General features: G+C 43.7%; 1 protein-coding gene across 6 annotated transcripts; it reads right to left on the bottom strand.

Annotated features, from left to right (window-relative positions):
- Positions 1-2326: 2326 nt before the first annotated feature.
- LOC118379307 (uncharacterized) lies at positions 2327-17615 on the bottom strand. Of its 6 annotated transcripts, none has more exons than XM_052466797.1 (5): positions 17430-17615; positions 14685-14744; positions 14300-14350; positions 12574-12638; positions 9817-10021 (listed from the first exon to the last, which is right to left on the bottom strand). In XM_052466797.1, the coding sequence occupies exons 2-5, from the start codon at positions 14723-14725 to the stop codon at positions 9897-9899; spliced, it is 282 nt and encodes a 93-aa protein (XP_052322757.1). In that variant the 5' UTR covers positions 14726-14744; positions 17430-17615; the 3' UTR covers positions 9817-9896. The 6 variants fall into 6 exon arrangements, with proteins under 6 accessions (XP_052322759.1, XP_052322757.1, XP_052322758.1 ...); XM_052466795.1 differs by lacking the exon at positions 9817-10021 and adding an exon at positions 10529-10816; XM_052466800.1 differs by lacking the exon at positions 9817-10021 and adding an exon at positions 10908-11121.
- Between the last annotated feature and the right edge of the window lie 4800 nt (positions 17616-22415).

Raw genomic sequence — 22415 nt, 5'->3', positions numbered from 1 at the left:
AACCAACACTATACACTAACATACAACCAGCACTATACACTAACATACAACCAACACTATACACTAACATACAACCAGCACTATACACTAACATACAACCAGCACTATACACTAACATACAACCAGCACTATACACTAACATACAACCAACACTATACACTAACATACAACCAACACTATACACTAACATACAACCAACACTATACACTAATATACAACCAGCACTATACACTAACATACAACCAGCACTATACACTAACATACAACCAGCACTATACACTAACATACAACCAACACTATACACTAACATACAACCAGCACTATACACTAACATACAACCAGCACTATACACTAACATACAACCAGCACTATACACTAACATACAACCAGCACTATACACTAACATACAACCAGCACTATACACTAACATACAACCAGCACTATACACTAACATACAACCAGCACTATACACTAACATACAACCAGCACTATACACTAACATACAACCAGCACTATACACTAACATACAACCAGTACTATACACTAACATACAACCAACACTATACACTAACATACAACCAGCACTATACACTAACATACAACCAACACTATACACTAACATACAACCAACACTATACACTAACATACAACCAACACTATACACTAACATACAACCAACACTATACACTAACATACAACCAACACTATACACTAACATACAACCAACACTATACACTAACATACAACCAGCACTATACACTAACATACAACCAACACTATACACTAACATACAACCAGCACTATACACTAACATACAACCAACACTATACACTAACATACAACCAGCACTATACACTAACATACAACCAGCACTATACACTAACATACAACCAGCACTATACATTAACATACAACCAGCACTATACACTAACATACAACCAGCACTATACACTAACATACAACCAACACTATACACTAACATACAACCAGTACTATACACTAACATACAACCAACACTATACACTAACATACAACCAACACTATACACTAACATACAACCAGTACTATACATAACATACAACCAACACTATACACTAACATACAACCAACACTATACACTAACATACAACCAGCACTATACACTAACATACAACCAACACTATACACTAACATACAACCAACACTATACACTAACATACAACCAACACTATACACTAACATACAACCAACACTATACACTAACATACAACCAACACTATACACTAACATACAACCAACACTATACACTAACATACAACCAACACTATACACTAACACACACCCAACACGTTCCACAATAACAAACACCAGGGTTACAATAATTAATCCCGCACAAAGAACCGGGCGGGCCGGCTGACTAATAAAGCCCAACTAACTACGACAACTCAAAAACAGGTGTACTCAATAAACACGTAAGTAGGGGAGGAAAGAAATCAGTGGCAGCTCGTAGGCCGGGCGACTACCGCTGAGCGCCACCCGAACGGGAAGGGGAGCCACCGGGCCTGGACTGGTGACATGCATAAACACTTCATCAGGCTATCACAACTCAAATGTCCTATCTCATTTAAATAAAGCATTTTCTTCATACATTACAAACCGATAGAAACCGTTATAATGTGTAGCAAATAACTTATATTGCACAGACATATATCATCAGTAGGTAGCTATGGGAAATGTAGTTATTTTCACACTGAACTACAATAGAAAAGTCAACTGAATAGTGCTGGTGCATGAACTCTAAAACATTCACGTGGTTCATCAGTAGGTAGTTATGGGAAACGTAGTTCTTTCACACTGAACTACAATAGAAAAGTCAACTGAATAGTGCTGGTGCATGAACTCTAAAACATTCACGTGGTTCATCAGTAGGTAGCTATGGGAAACGTAGTTCTTTTCACACTGATCTACAATAGAAAACACCATTTGAATCATCTAGGCCTATTTTGAACATTAAAGGACTTTGTTGCATAAAATCATTTTAGAAGGAAAATGTACTATACGGTAAATAGGTCACAAGACTGAGAATATTCCTCAGAAGAAGAAAGCACCATGGTGTTAAAGCTGGCCAAGTTGAAATGGCTGATAGAAAGAAGGAGGAGTGTGAGGAGAGAGGACAAAGAGAGAGTACGCTGCAAGATGCCTGGTACAGTTTATAGATGAAGTGTGAGCATATTTCCTCTGAGTGTGTATATTCTATTCATAGCTATGCCACCCTGTCTGTTCCAAAGCTCCATTGGCTGGCTTGCATTTTCCTCTTGTATATCTTGGCATTAAGGGAGGCATGTCCTGTGATTCACACTGCCAACATTGGGCAGTATAATCTTTATTTATTTTTTACCAGTGTCGAAACCTGGCAAACAATCCCCTCTAAAAAAAAAAGAAATAAGCTTGCAATTAAAAATATAAAAAAAATGTGAGAAGGGCCAACATCCCAAAAAAAGGCCTTTTCAAGTCAACTGGTACCAACACTCTTCGTGTTGTTAGCTGAACCTCTGTCTAGATTGAGACTTCTAGGATCTCTCCATGTCCATCTTCAGCCTACCTGCCATTACAAAACAGAAGAAAACATGGTATCACAGGATCTGAGGAGACACAGGTCATCTCCTATATATAATAATAATAATATAATATATGCCATGTCCTTCTGTGGCTCAGTTGGTAGAGCATGGCGCTTGTAACGCCAGGGTAGTGGGTTCGCTTCCCGGGACCACCCATACGTAGAATGTATGCACACATGACTGTAAGTCGCTTTGGATAAAGCGTCAGCTAAATGGCATATATTATTATTATATTATTATTTAGCAGACGCTTTTACGTGTGCATACATTCTACGTATGGGTGGTCCCGGGGATCGAACCCACTACCCTGGCGTTACAAGCGCCATGCTCTACCAACTGAGCCACAGGAGGACCACAAAGGGGAAAAGCATAAAGAGAAAATAAATGACCCGTTGAGAGAAACAGGAAACATCCCAACAACACGTGGGTGATATGTGGCAAAACATAAACCAGGTGCAGCCATTCATGTAGTCGGAGACATTAAAAAGCCTTTATGTTTCGGGCTGCAGCATTGAACTGTTCTAACTCAAAACAAATTACCTTACAGTGGGGAGAACAAGTATTTGATAACCTGCAAAATCGGCAGTGTTTCCTACTTACAAAGCATGTAGAGGTCTGTAATTTGTATCATTGGTACACTTCAACTGTGAGAGAAACCAAATAAAAAAATCCAGAAAATCACATTGTATGATTTTTGAGTAATTAATTAGCATTTTATTGCATGACATAAGTATTTGATCACCTACCAACCAGTAAGAATTCCGCCTCTCACAGACCTGTTAGTTTTTCTTTAAGAAGTCCTCCTGTTCTCCACTCATTACTTGGATCCACGATGGCGTAGCAGTAAGTCGTCCTGTCGTATCGTGTCCCTTGTATATATCGTTTCTTTTTCGTTTTTACATATTTTTCTTTCCAATATCTTTAAAAACATTTTGCTAAACCTGAGCTTCAAATACTCTCCTGCAACCCGCCTCACCCAATGTAGCTATTTTCCTAAATTATTTATATTTACTTGAACCGAACCCCTCAACTGAAGCTAGCCAGCTAACCACCAGCTATGCTAGCGGTCTTCAGCTAACCGGTCATCAGCTAACCTTTAGCTCGGAAAGCTCTCGCCAGTTCGAACAACGCGACGCGAACCAGAGCATAACGGACCTATTTATTTTTATCCCCGGATTCCCACCGCAAACGGAACATTTTTCAGCTGGATCTTCACAACTAGCTATCGAGCTAAACCGCAACCCCGGATGATTACTCCTGGCTAGCGTTTCCACCCACTTAGCTTGAAGCTAGCCCGGCCAGAGCACCTGTGCTTACCACCGTAGCATACTCCTGGGCTACAATACCCGGGCCCACGACCGGTCTATCGATGTCACCGCATGAAGAGGAATAAACAGACTCACCCCATCGCGACGTCCCCCAAAGGCTAACTCTCTAGCCCTTGCTATCTCCTTGCTTGCTAATTCGGCCTGCTAACTGCTAGCTTGTTTAGCCCTGGTCCGCTAACTGCTACCTTGTTTACCCCGGCCTGCTAACTGTTAGCTTGTTAGCACAGGCCTGCTAACCGTCTGCATCGCCGCGTCCCAAACACTCACTGGACCCATATGTACTTTCTATCTCTTTCCGATTTTTAATTTGTTTATACCTTCCGGAAACCTGCCTCACCCAATGTGATACGGAATCGCTATTATTTTTAATTTTTAGAACACACTCAAGAACCTCCAGAAGCTAACCAGCTAACTAGCTACAAGCTATTTAGTCTGTTAGTTTTTAACCTGGATAACACTCGCCAGTCCAGCTTCCCTGCCCCATCCACCGCTGCCCCCTGGACACTGATCACTTGGCTACATAGCTGATGCACGCTGGACTGTCCATTAATCACGGTACTCCATTCTGCTTGTTTGTTTTATCTGTCGTCCCAGTTGCCTAGTCAACGCCATTTTACCTGCAGTTGTTGTGCTAGCTAATTAGCTGTTGTTGTCTCACCTACTGTTTTAGCTAGCTTTCCCAATTTCAACACCTGTGATTACTGTATGCCTCGCTGTATGTCTCTCTCAAATGTCAATATGCCTTGTATACTGTTGCTCAGGTTAGTTATCATTGTTTTAGTTCACAATGGAGCCCTAGTTCCACTCTTCATACCCTGATACCTCCTTTGTCCCACCTCCCACACATGCGGTGACCTCACCCATTACAACCAGCATGTCCAGAGATACAACCTCTCTCATCATCACCCAATGCCTGGGCTTACCTCCCAGCACCCCAACATACCCCTGTCTACGCATTATGCCCTGAATATATTCTACCATGCCCAGAAACCTGCTCCTCTTATTCTCTGTCCCCAACGCCTAGGCGACCAGTTTTGATAGACTTTAGCCGCACCCTCATACTACTCCTTCTCTGTTCCGCGGGTGATTTGGAGGTAAACCCAGGCCCCTGCATGTCCCCAGGCACCCTCATTTGTTGACTTCTGTGATCGAAAAAGCCTTGGTTTCATGCATGTCAACATCAGAAGCCTCCTCCCTAAGTTTGTTTTACTCACTGCTTTAGCACACTCTGCTAACCCTGATGTCCTTGCCGTGTCTGAAACCTAGGCTCAGGAAGGCCACCAAAAATTCAGAGATTTCCATACCCAACTATAACATCTTCCGTCAAGATAGAACTGCCAAAGGGGGAGGAGTTGCAGTCTACTGCAGAGATAGCCTGCAAAGTAATGTCGTACTTTCCAGGTCCATACCCAAACAGTTCGAACTACTAATTTTGAAAATGACTCTCTCCAGAAATAAGTCTCTCACTGTTGCCGCCTGCTACCAACCCCTCAGCTCCCAGCTGTGCCCTGACACCATTTGTGAATTGATCGCCCCCATCTAGCTTCAGAGTTTGTTCTGTTAGGTGACCTAAACTGGGATATGCTTAACACCCCGGCAGTCCTACAATCTAAGCTAGATGCCCTCAATCTCACACAAATCATCAAGGAACCCACCAGGTACAACCCTAACTCTGTAAGCAAGGGCATCCTCATAGACGCCATCCTGACCAACTGGCCCTCCAAATACACCTCCGCTGTCTTCAACCAGGAACTCAGCGATCACTGCCTCATTGCCTGTATCCGCTACGGAGCCGCAGTCAAACAACCACCCTCATCACTGTCAAACGCTCCCTAAAACACTGTGAGCAGGCCTTCTAATCGACCTGGCCCGGGTATCCTGGAAGGACATTGACCTCATCCCGTCAGTTGAGGATGCCTGGTCATTCTTTAAAAGTAACTTCCTCACCATTTTAGATAAGCATGTTCCGTTCAAAAAATGCAGAACTAAGAACAGATACAGCCCTTGGTTCACTCCAGACCTGACTGCCCTCGACCAGCACAAAAACATCCTGTGGCGGACTGCAATAGCATTGGATAGTCCCCTGCGATATGCAACTGTTCAGGAAGTCAGGAACCAATACACGCAGTCAGTCAGGAAAGCTAAGGCCAGCTTCTTCAGGCAGAAGTTTGCATCCTGTAGCTCCAACTCCAAAAGTTCTGGGACACTGAAGTCCATGGAGAACAAGAGCACCTCCTCCCAGCTGCCCACTGCACTGAGGCTAGGTAACACGGTCACCACCGATAAATCCATGATTATCGAAAACTTCAACAAGCATTTCTCAACGGCTGGCCATGCCTTCCGCCTGGCTACTCCAACCTCGGCCAACAGCCCCCCCGCAGCTCCTCGCCCAAGCCTCTCCAGGTTCTCCTTTACCCAAATCCAGATAACAGATGTTCTGAAAGAGCTGCAAACCTGGACCCGTATAAATCAGCTGGGCTTGACAATCTGGACCCTCTATTTCAGAAACTATCCGCCGCCATTGTCGCAACCCCTATTACCAGCCTGTTCGACCTCTCTTTCATATCGTCTGAGATCCCCAAGGATTGGAAAGCTGCCGCAGTCATCCCCTCTTCAAAGGGGGGAGACACCCTGGACCCAAACTGTTACAGACCTATATCCATCCTGCCCTGCCTATCTAAGGTCTTCGAAAGCCAAGTCAACAAACAGGTCACTGACCATCTCGAATCCCACCGTACCTTCTCCGCTGTGCAATCTGGTTTCCGAGCCGGTCACGGGTGCACCTCAGCCACACTCAAGGTACTAAACGATATCATAACCGCCATCGATAAAAGACAGTACTGTGCAGCCGTCTTCATCAACCTTGCCAAGGCATTCGACTCTGTCAATCACCATATTCTTATCGGCAGACTCAGTAGCCTCGGTTTTTCGGATGACTGCCTTGCCTGGTTCACCAACTATTTTGCAGACAGAGTTCAGTGTGTCAAATCGGAGGGCATGCTGTCCGGTCCTCTGGCAGTCTCTATGGGGTGCCACAGGGTTCAATTCTCGGGCCGACTCTTTTCTCTGTATATATCAATGATGTTGCTCTTGCCGCGGGCGATTCCCTGATCCACCTCTACGCAGACGACACCATTCTATATACTTTCGGCCCGTCCTTGGACACTGTGCTATCTAACCTCTAAACAAGCTTCAATGCCATACAACACTCCTTCAAGTGGCCTCCAACTTTGCTCTTAAAAAGCTAGTAAAACCAAATGCATGCTTTTCAACCGATCGCTGCCTGCACCCGCATGCCCGACTAGCATCACCACCCTGGATGGTTCCGACCTTGAATATGTGGACATCTATAAGTACCTAGGTGTCTGGCTAGACTGCAAACTCTCCTTCCAGACTCATATCAAACATCTCCAATCGAAAATCAAATCAAGTGTCGGCTTTCTATTCCGCAACAAAGCCTCCTTCACTCACGCCGCCAAGCTTACCCTAGTAAAACTGACTATCCTACCGATCCTCGACCGGCGATGTCATCTACAAAATGCTTCAACACTCTACTCAGCAAACTGGATGCAGTTTATCACAGTGCCATCCGTTTTGTCACTAAAGCACCTTATACCACCCACCACTGCGACTTGTATGCTCTAGTCGGCTGGCCCTCGCTACATATTCGTCGCCAGACCCACTGGCTCCAGGTCATCTAGAAGTCCATGCTAGGTAAAGCTCCGCCTTTATCACAGTTCACTGGTCACGCTTGGCAACACCCATCCGTAGCACGCGCTCCAGCAGGTGTATCTCACTGATCATCCCTAAAGCCAACACCTCATTTGGCCGCCTTTACGTTCCAGTACTCTGCTGCCTGTGACTGGAACGAATTGCAAAATCGCTGAAGTTGGAGACTTTATCTCCCTCACCAACTTCAAACATCAGCTATCTGAGCAGCTAACCCGATCGCTGCAGCTGATCTGTGTAAGGACACCAGGCATAAAATTGTAGACCTGCACAAGGCTGGGATGGGCTACAGGACAATAGGCAAGCAGCTTGGTGAGAAGGCAACAACTGTTGGCGCAGTTGAAAATGGAAGAAGTTCAAGATGACTGTCAATCACCCTCGGTCTGGGGATCCATGCAAGATCTCACCTCGTGGGGCATCAATGTTCATGAGGAAGGTGAGGGATCAGCCCAGAACTACAAGACAGGACCTGGTCAATGACCTGAAGCTGGAACCACAGTTTCAAAGAAAACCATTTGTAACACACTACGCCGTCATGGATTAAAATCCTGCAGCGCACGCAAGGTCCCCCGCTCAAGCCAGCGCATGTCAGGCCCGTCTGAAGTTTGCCAATGACCATCTGGATGATCCAGAGGAGGGATGGGAGAAGGTCATGGTCTGATGAGACAAAAATAGAGCTTAATGGTCTAAACTCCACTCGCCGTGTTTGGAGGAAGAAGAAGGATGAGTACAACCCCAAGAACACCATCCCAAACGTGAAGCATGGAGGTGGAAACATCATTCTTTGGGGATGCTTTTCTGCAAAGGGGACAGGACGACTGCACCGTATTGAGGGGAGGATGGATGGGGCCATGTATCGCGAGATCTTGGCCAACAACCTCCTTCCCTCAGTAAGAGCATTGAAGATGGGTCGTGGCTGGGTCTTCCAGCATGACAAGACCAAACACACAGCCAGGGCAACAAAGGAGTGGCTCCGTAAGAAGCATCTCAAGGTCCTGGAGTGGTCTAGCCAGTCTCAGACCTGAACCCAAAAGAAAATCTTTGGAGGACCTGAAAGTCCGTATTGCCCAGCGACAGCCCCGAAACCTGAAGGATCTGGAGAAGGTCTGTATGGAGGAGTGGGCCAAAATCTCTGCTGCAGTGTGTAACCCTGGTCAAGAACTACAGGAAACGTATGATCTCTAATTGGCAAACAAAGGTTTCTGTACCAAATATTAACATTTAAGTCATTTAGCAGACGCTCTTATCCAGAGCGACTTACTGCTTTTCTGATGTATCAAATACTTATGTCATGCAATAAAATGCAAATGAATTACTTTTAAAAAATCATACAATGTGATTTTCTGGATTTTTGTTTTAGATTCCGTCTCTCACAGTTTAAGTGTACCTATGATAAAAATGACAGACCTCTACATGCTTTGTAAGTAGGAAAACCTGCAACATCGGCAGTGTATCAAATACTTGTTCTCCCCACTGTATATCATTAATTCATTTATTTTATTTGATATAATATCTATAAGCCAGCAAAGAATACAAGGTTAGGCCATCTTGCCTTTCTCAAAGGTGTGCCGATTCGTTAAGAGACTCACCTCTTGAAGTTGCAGGCAGACTGTGACATGCCATAATCTGTGTTCACTGTGTTGAAAATACGAGGACTAACCTTCAGCCCTCCTCCTCTCCAGGAGACGGTCTCATCTCTTTGTTTCTCCATCTCCTGATTCTTTTTATTTCTCTCAACTGCTTGGAGGTTTTTGACGCCCCTGGAGGTTGTCTAAGAGGAGATGGAGAGGTCAGAATGGCAGCTACAGACACACGGCTGTGTCCCCACTGGCACTCTATTCCCTATATAGTGCACTACTTTAGACCAGAGCCCTATAGAACCCTATTCCCTATGTAGTGCACTACTTTAGACCAGAGCCCTATAGAACCCTACTCGCCATATAGTGCACTACTTTATAGACCAGAGCCCTATAGAACCCTACTCCCTATATAGCGCACTACTTTAGATCAGGGCCCATAGACTTGTAACAGTATAGTCAACACTAACGTCTCTCATCATGTGTTCAGTTGAAACAAGTTAATCCATTATCCATTGTGCAGAGCAGCCAGATGTCAGACTTCCTGAGAGAGGTTAGTGCTCGCCAGTGGGCAGAGCAGCCAGATGTCAGACTTCCTGAGAGAGGATAGTGCTCACCATTGGGCAGAGCAGCCAGATGTCAGACTTCCTGAGAGAGGATAGTGCTCACCATTGGGCAGAGCAGCCAGATGTCAGACTTCCTGAGAGAGGATAGTGCTCACCATTGGGCAGAGCAGCCAGACTTCCTGAGAGAGGATAGTGCTCGCCATTGGGCAGAGCAGCCAGACTTCCTGAGAAAGGATAGTGCTCGCCATTGGACAGAGCAGCCAGATGTCAGACTTCCTGAAAGAGGATAGTGCTCGCCATTGGCTAGAGCAGCCAGATGTCACACTTCCTGAGAGAGGATAGTGCTCACCATTGGGCAGAGCAGCCAGACTTCCTGAGAGAGGATAGTGCTGCCATTGGCTAGAGCAGCCAGACTTCCTGAGAGAGGATAGTGCTCGCCATTGGACAGAGCAGCCAGATGTCAGACTTCCTGAGAGAGGTTAGTGCTCACCATTGGACAGAGCAGCCAGATGTCAGACTTCCTGAGAGAGGATAGTGTTCGCCATTGGGCAGAGCAGCCAGATGTCAGACTTCCTGAGAGGGATAGTGCTCACCATTGGGCAGAGCAGCCAGACTTCCTGAGAGAGGATAGTGCTCGCCATTGGGCAGAGCAGCCAGACTTCCTGAGAGAGGATAGTGCTCGCCATTGGACAGAGCAGCCAGATGTCAGACTTCCTGAGAGAGGATAGTGCTCGCCATTGGGCAGAGCAGCCAGATGTCAGACTTCCTGAGAGAGGTTAGTGCTCACCATTGGACAGAGCAGCCAGATGTCAGACTTCCTGAGAGAGGATAGTGCTCGCCATTGGGCAGAGCAGCCAGATGTCAGACTTCCTGAGAGAGGATAGTGCTCACCATTGGGCAGAGCAGCCAGATGTCAGACTTCCTGAGAGAGGATAGTGCTCACCATTGGGCAGAGCAGCCAGATGTCAGACTTCCTGAGAGAGGATAGTGCTCGCCATTGGGCAGAGCAGCCAGACTTCCTGAGAGAGGATAGTGCTCGCCATTGGACAGAGCAGCCAGATGTCAGACTTCCTGAGAGAGGATAGTGCTCGCCATTAGGCAGAGCAGCCAGATGTCAGACTTCCTGAGAGAGGTTAGTGCTCACCATTGGACAGAGCAGCCAGATGTCAGACTTCCTGAGAGAGGATAGTGCTCGCCATTGGGCAGAGCAGCCAGATGTCAGACTTCCTGAGAGAGGATAGTGCTCACCATTGGACAGAGCAGCCAGATGTCAGACTTCCTGAGAGAGGATAGTGCTCGCCATTGGGCAGAGCAGCCAGACTTCCTGAGACACATTCAGTACAGTTAATGCAGATAGATAGCCGTTGCCAGGTCGTCACTAGTTAACACAGCCACAAAGTCATCTTCTTAAAATATTATTTTAAACCTAACCATAATCACACTGCTAACCTTATACCTGAATTAAGACAACAACAACAACAAAAAAACATTTTTGTTTTCATGAATTTTACAATTTAGCCAATTTTGACTTTGTGGCTGTGCTATCTAGTGGGAACCCAGTTGCCAGCTGTTTGACACATGCTGGATTATATGGGTCTTCCCATGTGGCAAGAGGCCTGGTCCCAGATCTGTTAGAGGCATTAAGTTCCATTGTTGTGTCAGGGAAAGCATAAGTTATAGCCTGGTCCCAGATCTGTTAGAGGCATTAAGCTCCATTGTTGTGTCAGGGAAAGCATAAGTTATAGCCTGGTCCCAGATCTGTTAGAGGCATTAAGCTCCATTGTTGTGTCAGGAAAGCATAAGTTATAGCCTGGTCCCAGATCTGTTAGAGGCATTAAGTTCCATTGTTGTGTCAGGGAAAGCATAAGTTATAGCCTGGTCCCAGATCTGTTAGAGGCATTAAGTTCCATTGCTGTGTCAGGGAAAGCATAAGTTATAGCCTGGTCCCAGATCTGTTAGAGGCATTAAGCTCCAGTATATAGTGTTGTTGTGTCGGGAAAGCATAAGTTATAGCCTGGTCCCAGATCTGTTAGAGGCATTAAGCTCCAGTATATAGTGTTGTTGTGTCAGGGAAAGCATAATTTATAGCCTGGTCCCAGATCTGTTAGAGGCATTAAGCTCCAGTATATAGTGTTGTTGTGTCGGGAAAGCATATGTTATAGCCTGGTCCCAGATCTGTTAGAGGCATTAAGCTCCAGTATATAGTGAGTGTTGTTGTGTCAGGAAAGCATAAGTTATAGCCTGGTCCCAGATCTGTTAGAGGCATTAAGCTCCAGTATATAGTGTTGTTGTGTCAGGGAAAGCATAATTTATAGCCTGGTCCCAGATCTGTTAGAGGCATTAAGCTCCAGTATATAGTGTTGTTGTGTCGGGAAAGCATATGTTATAGCCTGGTCCCAGATCTGTTAGAGGCATTAAGCTCCAGTATATAGTGAGTGTTGTTGTGTCGGGGAAAGCATAAGTTATAGCCTGGTCCCAGATCTGTTAGAGGCATTAAGCTCCAGTATATAGTGTTGTTGTGTCGGGGAAAGCATAAGTTATAGCCTGGTCCCAGATCTGTTTGTGCCATCTTGCCAACTCCTGTGGTCAAAGGAGTGACATTAACCATTGGAGCTGGCAAGACAGCACAAACAGATTGGGAACTAGGAGTAAGGAACGGTTTAAAAAGTTAAGATAGAATGACAAAGTGTGCAGCGCCAGAAGTGAGAGGTGGGTGGTGGGAGGAAATACCAGCCGAGTCAAGACATTGAGCTGAGAACATGGTCTTCATACTCACCTCGATGCTTTAGTAGGCCGACATGCTTTATGGGTTGGATACAATTGGCTTTGACTGAAGAATTTCTGTATAACAGTAAAAATACCCACCAGTCTTATGAGGAGCTACTAAACATTATGATTGAAGACACATTAGTAGCCTTGCAACAAAAAGGGCACAAACACCATAAATTGGATTTCTAGATTGGATTTCTAGATTGGATTTCTTGGTTCAAGGCTCGTTATACAGGCGAACCTTTTCACACTACTGAGCCGAATCAAGCCGAGCTGCAGTGTGCTGACCTGGTTACACGGCACATCTACCGTTCAGATGTAGGAACTTAATTTGAGACAGTTTGCTACCGCCTGAACTTAATCACGCAGCAACAGGAAATGTGAATTATTATGTGTATTATCATTAAATTGAAAAGGGAAAGGGGAAAAAATTGAGTCTGAAATTTCACAGTGAAAATTACAAACTTCAGAAGACTTTTTAAATCTTAAAATACACTGAAAGTTTTAAAATGTCCAGTTCAGTAAAGGACAGTTCTCCTGCAACAGGGTGATCACATTAAGATCCTACATCTGTAGCTGCTGGAACCCGTGCTGGGAAAAGATTGGGGCCAGCACAGTAGGGTTTGTCGGTCAGTTAACACGATAGTGTAAAAGGATAACGAATAAGATCACCGCCTTCTCTCTCTTCTCCCAGCAGACTCCACTCTGTCTCAGTAAGCTCTTCTACGCTATACGAATAAAGATCCTTCTCTCTTCTCCCAGCAGACTCCACTCTGTCTCAGTAAGCTCTTCTACGCTATACGAATAAGATCCTTCTCTCTTCTCCCAGCAGACTCCCACTCTGTCTCAGTAAGCTCTTCTACGCTATACAAATAAGATCCTTCTCTCTCTTCTCCCAGCAGACTCCACTCTGTCTCAGTAAGCTCTTCTACGCTATACGAATAAGATCACCGCCTTCTCTCTCTTCTCCCAGCAGACTCCACTCTGTCTCAGTAAGCTCTTCTACGCTATACGAATAAGATCCTTCTCTCTTCTCCCAGCAGACTTCACTCTGTCTCAGTAAGCTCTTCTACGCTATACGAATAACACTTGGAGAGTGGCTGGCTGCTGAGATTAACGAAGTCGGGACCATAAACCATACCGATCACTTATCACAGGCCTTTTTGCGGATATCGTTCATTACGATAAGTAGCCTATACTAGAGAAATGTGTTTGAAATTAAATATGACTGATTGTTAATGGAACAATTAATGACTACAACCATCCAACTTGTAGTAGTTTAAAATGTTTTTGTTGTAAACTTTATCGTTATTGCCTCAATTCAGGCAATTTATCTCAATATGGATTTTTGTCCGTTTTGCCCAGCTCTACTGACTGTTCAGTGGTTGTCTACAGTATGCCATAGAAGACACCCATCCAAGCTAAATGACTCATGGTACAGTGGCGTACAGGATCCCTGTGGGAACTGAACCCACAACCTCACCACACCTTAATCCGACTGAGCCACACAGGACCACCATGTGTAGGCTATATAGGACTGGTTTCCTGGACACAGATTAATCCTAGTCCTGGACAAAAAAAAAAAGACAAGTTTAACAGTGAATCTCCATGGAAAATGATTTTCAGTCCTGGACTAGGTTTTAATCTGTGTCCGGGGAAACCAGCCCTTCGCTGTCCCAGTGTAAACCAACCTTATATGGTTGTCATAAAAACTGGTCCAAAACAGTCATTACCTCTTTCTGTCTCTGCTCGGCTGTCTCTGCCAGCTGACGTCTCCTTGTCTCCTGGGAAGGAAGCAGAACATAATGTTGAGTATAAGGAAAATAAAAAATTATGTTCATGAAATTAATGAGAAAAAATATATATTAAGCGAGAGACCTGAAGAGCAGATCTGAATGGGAACGTATAAATCTGATTGTTTTGGTGTTTGTTGGCTATGCTGTTTTACGTTACATTGTTTCATTTTTGGAATCCAACTATATGTACAATTTGTTTACGATGTTGACCTGAAACATGGACAATAGTGTGTGTGTATATATATATATATAAGTGTAACTCGCTAGTTACCGCCAGCACCCAAGCTAATAATGAACCAAGCTACTGTAACTAGTTACTTACTCGATCTGGTGTGGGGGACAAGTCGTTTCCAGATCCACCATGGCACGGTAAACACATCCCCATATTTGAGCAAGGAAATCAAAATGTTTACTTTCAGTGTTGAATGTTTGTTGACTAAATTACTTGACTAGATTGAGCTGCTAACGTTAGTTCGCTAGTTAAGTTAGTTACTCTTGTGCACATCGACAAAAAAAAGTGTCTACCCTCTCTGCTTTTGATAAATCTACGAGCTAACTAACTATAAGCACTTGATATATTTTTCTCTCCATCTAACCACTTGTTGAAAAGACTTGGAAAACGTCCACTTGAAAGACAGGGGTGGGGAGGAGACTTCGCCAATGTAAACACAGAATATGAGCTGTGTTCAAGAACATAATAAGAACTCAGACGGGCTTGTTATTCTTCTATGATATAACGGGGTCCGCAAACAGACGTTAAAAGGTGTTGGCAACCACCTATTGTGCTGGAGTGTCTGGTCAATCACAACATTAGCTCCACATTTCTAAAATCCTCCTACCTAACTCAGTACTTCTGAGAAAAATAAGAAAAAAAAAAGAGCCCTACTAACTTCTAAAAAAAAAAAACTCCCTCATCCCCCTTCCAAACCTCTCCAACCTCAATCCAACACTTCAGTCTTTCCGTCTCTTCAACTTACTTACAACAATACATGCTCCATCGTTTCATTGACCATATACAAACCATTCACATGTTGCCAACCAGATGTAATGATCAGTTCAATGTACATTTTTTCATTTAACTAGGCAAGTCAGTTAAGAACAAATTCTTATTTACAATGACGGCCGAGGAACAGTGGGTTAACTGCCTTGTTCAGGGGCAGAACAACAGATTTTACCTTGTCAGCTCAGGGGTTTGATCGAGCAACCTTTCGGTTACTGGCCCAACACTAGGCTACCTTCCGCCCCCAATGTCCTAGGCGCAGTCGAGCAAACGCCACCTCTTCCCTCCTAATCTGACCTTTGAATCTTGGTCCACCGACCTTTCTTGGAGGGCAGATAAATGCCGGCCCTTGGGCTCCAAATCCAATTTCTTCTGCCACACATCTATCAAAATTGCTTTGATCTTACATTTGGCCTCACCTCTACCCAGTGGAACATTAATATCAATTATATCTAGTTTTAAAGCTCTTTTGGCTAACGGGTCTACAATTGAATTCCCAAATGTATTGGGACCCAAAGGTATCTCACTACTACACCCAGTCTCTCCATTCTCCATGATAACATGAATACCTCCAATAGTAGGTCACTCTATTAGATTGACCAGGTGATAAACTATTCGATACAGACAGAGAATATGATCTTACTATAATTCTAAACAGGTTGTGCGTCCTCCACCCACTGGAGGGCAACTAGGTGGCAGTTAGTGGTTAAGAGTGTTGGGCCAGTAACCAAATGGTTGCTGGTTTGAATCCTCGAGCCGACGAGGTGGAAAATCTTATGTGCCTTTAACACCAATTGCTCCTGTAAGTTGCTTTGGATAAGAGTGCCTGCTAAATGGGGTGGCAGGTAGCCTAGTGGTTAGAGTGGAGGGCGGCAGGTAGCCTAGTGGTTAGAGTGGAGGGGCGGCAGGTAGCCTAGTGGTTAGAGTGGAGGGGCGGCAGGTAGTCTAGTGGTTAGAGTGGAGGGGCGGCAGGTAGTCTAGTGGTTAGAGTGGAGGGCGGCAGGGGTAGTCAGTGGTTGGAGTGTAGGGACGGCAGGTAGCCTAGTGGTTAGAGTGAAGGGCGGCAGGTAGCCTAGTGGTTAGAGTGGAGGCGGCAGGTAGTCTAGTGGTTAGAGTGGAGGGGCGGCAGGTAGCCTAGTGGTTAGAGTGGAGGGGTGGCAGGTAGCCTAGTGGTTAGAGTGGAGGGCGGCAGGTAGCCTAGTGGTTAGAGTGGAGGGCGGCAAGGGTAGTCTAGTGGTTAGAGTGGAGGGGCGGCAGGGTAGTCCAGTGGTTAGAGTGTAGGGACGGCAGGTAGCCTAGTGGTTAGAGTGGAGGGGCAGCAGGGTAGCCTAGTGGTTAGAGTGGAGGGGCGGCAGGGTAGCCTAGTGGTTCGAGTGGAGGGCGGCAGGGTAGCCTCGTGGTTAGAGTGGACGGTGGCAGGTAGCCTAGTGGTTAGAGTGTTGGACTTGTAACCGGAAGTTGCAAGTTCAAACTGACAAGGTACAAATCTGTCGTTCTGCCCCTGAACAGGCAGTTAACCCCACTGTTCCCGGTAGCCCGTCATTGATAATAAGAATTGGTTCTTAACTGACTTGCCTCGTTAATTAAAGGTAAAATAAATGTAAAAAAAATTACTCAAATGTAAATGTACTAATCGCCAAACAGTTCAACTGAGTATACTGACAGATCATCTGTCCTCTGCACATCAAATTCAGGAATGTAAATGTTCACCCACTATCTGGGTCCTTGAATCCATTTGTGAATAGTGGTAAAAATGCATTAAAAAAAAAAAAAACCTTCAACCAATATAATTGTCAACCAGTTTCACTATATCACTGACTTCTGACCAATCTTTCCTTTTTGTCCAACAAGGTTAGATCAACAACAGGATCTGGTGAGTAAAATAAAGGTAACCATGGAGGAACAGACCTTAAATCACACCACGGAAGGGCCAACCTCTAACCTTCAACCTCAACTGTCCAATCAAAACCACTGCCTTGTCTGCTTGTATATTCCCAACAGTCATCACAGTAGCAGTGAGATGCTCAACTTTACAGCCTTTCAGCCTAACCCAATAAAATAATTACCTTTTTTTTTACGCCATATATCCAAAGGCATCTCACCCTCACGGACAGGCTGCACACAACACTTAGGTATACAGAACGACTGCATAGTGTGTTCTGAATGTATTTGTAAACCGTTTTGCGGCTTTGTGATCTGAAACACAACCCGTTTGCAGTCTGCCATGTGCGATCGAAGCTGCCGCCCCGTGACCACCAGTCACCAGTTTGCCGTCAGCAACACAAAAAAAAGTACTTCCGCAGTACGGGAGTGAAGAAACTTTCAAAATAAAAGTTCCCGACGTAATATTAGAAAAAAGTGTGAATAACTTGTATTTATTCATGATATATGAACAACTATTGTCTAAACATTAACAATGATTCATATTTGTTCATATTTAAGTTGCATTTGCATAACATTTGGTTTTTAAAATATGTTCTAAGGTCAAATAAATGTTCCCAATATGAATCACCGCAAATGGAATACATATTTGCCTATAGAGCAACAAATATCCTGGGTGCCACAGTAAAAGTATTGTAGGAAATACTCAGGGGTGTCTGTAGAATGTATATATGGAGTCATGTCATGGGGTTCTGAATAATACGGAGTGTTGCCACTATGTATTACATATACAGTTATTTGTATCGAGGTCAATGGAATGGGTGGAGAAAGGCTAGCAACACTCTTGTGTTATTCCGTATTAATCGTTTTTTCCTGTACAGTGCTATGTTTGTACCGTATAGTTTACAGGCATCCCATTTAAGCTGTTTGACCACAGTAAAAGTCCAGCAACATTTCCTATGACCTAGCATTTTTGTTTAAAATTATTTGTATTCTAGGGACTCTCGTGAAGTAGACTGGACTAGAGATTCTAGTGAGTAGACTGGACTAGGGACTCTAGTGAGTAGACTGGACTAGGGACTCTAGTGAGTAGACTGGACTAGGGACTCTGTGAGTAGACTGGACTAGGGACTCTAGTGAGTAGACTGGACTAGGGAGTCTAGTGAGTAGACTGGACTAGGGACTCTAGTGAGTAGACTGGACTAGGGACTCTAGTGAGTAGACTGGACTAGGGACTCTAGTGAGTAGACTGGACTAGGGACTCTAGTGAGTAGACTGGACTAGGGACTCTAGTGAGTAGACTGGACTAGGGACTCTAGTGAGTAGACTGGACTAGGGATTCTGGTGAGGTAGACTGGACTAGGGACTCTAGTGAGTAGACTGGACTAGGGACTCTAGTGAGTAGACTGGACTAGGGACTCTAGTGAGTAGACTGGACTAGGGACTCTGGTGAGTAGACTGGACTAGGGACTCTAGTGAGTAGACTGGACTAGGGACTCTGGTGAGTAGACTGGACTAGGGACTCTAGTGAGTAGACTGGACTAGGGACTCTAGTGAATAGACTGGACTAGGGACTCTAATGAGTAGACTGGACTAGGGACTCTAGTGAGTAGACTGGACTAGGGACTCTAGTGAGTAGACTGGACTAGGGACTCTAGTGAGTAGACTGGACTAGGGACTCTAGTGAGTAGACTGGACTAGGGACTCTAGTGAGTAGACTGGACTAGGGACTCTAGTGAGTAGACTGGACCCGGGTTTTATGGACACACAATCAACCGTTTTTCCTGTAAAGTGCCATTTGTTTGTGCAATACAACAAAAAAATACAGTGACTTTTCTTAAACATTACATTTCAAAATTGCATCACTTGAACAATAGCACCAGTAAATAAACAAGAATCATACAATCAAAATAAATGTTTTTATTATTTAAATCTGTATGTATTTGTATATTATTTTTTACCAGTAGGCTATTATGTTCTTGACATTAATTTACTTCAACTCCAACGTTTCCTCAATGTGCTAAACCTTATAATATTATCTATCTTATATAATGTAGAATTTGTCTTTCGTTTAGAATTTTCCCACATGTAGTTATATATTTTTTTTTTTACATCATTTTTAAGATTATGCACTATTCAAAGCTGCAAAAAAAATATTAGTTCACACACAGCGTCATGCCGCCGACTTTTATTTTGAAGGCAAAATTCTGCGCGTCTATGCAGGTGTTGTGAGATCTGATAATCTGTGTCGAACTGCAAAAAGACTTGGAACACCAGCGTTTTCATGCAGTTGGGATGGGTGTCCAGCAAATAGAATATTATTGATTTCATTATCATAGCCAAAAAAAAAAAACGACTCCAACTGTCAGGAAATGTAAACAAATAATGGCTAGTTTCCATAGTTTCTCTCATGGAACGTCATCCCTCTGCTGCATGATTTGGGGTTTAAGAGAGCATAGGAGGGCATGTGACCTGTTCCTTCAAAATCAATCAAAAGGACATGTATAATGAAAAGAAATACACTCTTCTGTACTACTGTCGCCTACATGTTATTTACAAAAGTATATCCTGGACAGGATCATTTCAGATGGATAGACTTCACAGCTATGCATCTTTGTGTGTGTAATCCATTTACATGTACATGTAAATCAAGCGATCTGTACAGACATGTATAGTATATGTAAATATTCCTGTAAATTAGATGATTTGAAATATAGCCTATGATCACTTTTTGTCATCTTTGATTAGCCCTGTTCAGTTAAGTAGGCTAGCATTTTCTCCACAGATTTCACCACTTCACCAATCAATAATCAATAGGCGTTTTATTATGTAATGCTGTCAGACCCATAACCAATCGAATTTCAAACCCCACCCATGAATACCGCTATGCTGAACATGTCAAAGGCCAGTGCGTCAATGTCCTCCGTTTCGGGGAACCATATTTAATATCATGTGTATCAGTTAGCCTAATGGCATCATTTCTCCGAGGTTAGGCTACCGGAATTGCGTCATGAATATTCAAATTCAGTTTCATTCAGTGGATCCCGGACTCGAACTCTCCTCAACGCAGAAAGGTAGGGCAACCACCAACTTCACTTTTAAAATACTTTATTTTTGGAATAATTATAAAGGGGTTATCTTCCGTTCATTGGCACGGGGATAGCCTTTTTTGTCTGACATAAGTTTTCCTAAAAAAGCGAAGCGACTCTCGTGTTGACTCTACCATTTCCATTTTTTTCATGAATTAGATTTCAACCACTATAATTTCGATGATCATAAATTATTCCGGAGGCACAATGGAGCGCCGTGCTATGAAATTGGAATTTTACGCACGAGCCTAATAATATACAGTACCTGTCAAAAGTTTGGACACACCTAATAATAATAATATAATAATAACCTACTCATTCATGGGTTTCTCTTTTTTTCTTAAAAAAATATATATTTTCTACATTGTAGAATAATAGTGAAGACATGAAATACCACAAATGGAATCATGTAGTAACCCAAAAAATTGTTTAAACACATCAAAATATATTTGAGATTCTTCTAAATCGCCACCCTTTGCCTTGATGACAGCTTTGCACACTCAGCATTCTCTTAACCAGGTTCACGGGGAGTCACCTGGAATGCATTCCAATTAACATGTTTTACCTTCTTAAAAGTTAATTTGTGGAGTTTATATCCTTCTTAATGTGTTTGAGCCAATCAGTTGTGTTGTGAGGTAGGGGTACAGGTAAGGGTGGTATACAGAAGATAGCCCTATTTGGTAAAAGACCAAGTCCATATTATGGCAAGAAAAGTTCAAATAAGCAAAGAGAAAAGACAGTCCATCATTACTTTAAGACATGAAGGTCAGTCAATACTGAACATTTCAGGAACTTTGAAAGTTCCAGTTGCAAACACCATCAAGCGCTAAAATGAAACTGGCTCTCATGAGGACCGCCACAGGAAATGAAGAATCATAGTTACCTCTGCTGTAGAGAATAATTTCTTTAGAGTTAACTGCACCTCAGAAATTGCAGGTCAAATAAATGTTTCACAGAGTTCAAGTAAACAGACACATCTCAACAGCAACTGTTTAGAGGAGACTGCGTGAATCAGGCCTTCGTGGTCAAATTGCTGCAAAGAAACCACTACTAAAGGACACCAATAAGAAGACACTTGATGGGCCAAGAAACACAAGCAATGGACATTAGAGCAGTGGAATTCTGTCCTTTGATGAATCCAAATTTGAGATGTTTGGTCCCAAACAACAATGTTTTTTTTTGTGAGACGCATAGTAGGTGTGTGGATGATCTCTGCATGTGTAGCGATACGCCCATCCCATCTGGTTTACGCTTAGTGGGACTATCATTTGTTTTTCAACAGGACAATCACCCAACACACCTCTAGACTGTGTAAGTGTAACAGTTCCGTAACTACAGACGCTGGGAGACGGGATGCAAGTACAGGGTTCAGATAATAATAAATAATAGACATGAAACAAAGCATCTGGACAAGAGAAACATCAATGCAGACATGGGAATGAAACCGAGGATGAAACTGAGGAAGTGACAGATATAGGGACTTTCAATGACGTGATGGAGTCCAATGAAGTGATGGTGTGAGCAGCCTGGTGACCTCAAGTGCCAGAGAGGGGGGAGCAGACGTGACAGTAATGGATATTTGACCAAGAAGAGAGTGATTGGAGTGCTGCATCAGATGATCTGGCCTCCACAACCACCAGACCTCAACCCAATTGAGATGGTTTGGGATGAGTTGGACAGCAGTGTGAAGGAAAAGCAGCCAACAAGTGCTCAGCGTATGTGGGAACTCCTTCAAGGCTGTTGGAAAAGCATTCCAGGTGAAGCTGGTTGAGAGACTGTCAATAGTGTACAAAACTGTCATCAAGGCAAAGGGTTACTTTGATTTGTTTAACACTTTTCTGGTTACCACATGATTCCATATGTGTTATTTCATGGTGTTGATGTCTTCACTATTATTCTACAATGTAGAAAATAGTAAAAATAAAGAATAACCCTTGAATGAGTAGGTGTTCTAAAAACCCTTGAATGAGTAGGTGTTCTAAACCCTTGAATGAGTAGGTGTTCTAAAACCCTTGAATGAGTAGGTGTTCTAAACCCTTGAATGAGTAAGTGTTCTAAAACCCTTGAATGAGTAGATGTTCTA

This window comes from Oncorhynchus keta, chromosome 17 (genome assembly GCF_023373465.1).
Source record: "Oncorhynchus keta strain PuntledgeMale-10-30-2019 chromosome 17, Oket_V2, whole genome shotgun sequence".
In the NCBI taxonomy this organism is placed as follows: Eukaryota; Metazoa; Chordata; class Actinopteri; order Salmoniformes; family Salmonidae; genus Oncorhynchus; species Oncorhynchus keta.
This window is presented reverse-complemented; position numbering and strand designations above follow the sequence as displayed.

Coding starts and splice junctions, on each gene's coding strand:
- LOC118379307 (XM_052466795.1), bottom strand. CDS start 17,588: ATGGCAGACTGCAAACGGGTTGTGTTTCAGATCACAAAGCCGCAAAAC. Junction 14,351..14,684: donor TGTCCCCCACACCAGATCGA/GTAAGTAACTAG, acceptor CTTCCTTCCCAG/GAGACAAGGAGACGTCAGCT. Junction 10,817..12,573: donor CGGCCTACTAAAGCATCGAG/GTGAGTATGAAG, acceptor ATCCTCTCTCAG/GAAGTCTGGCTGCTCTGCCC.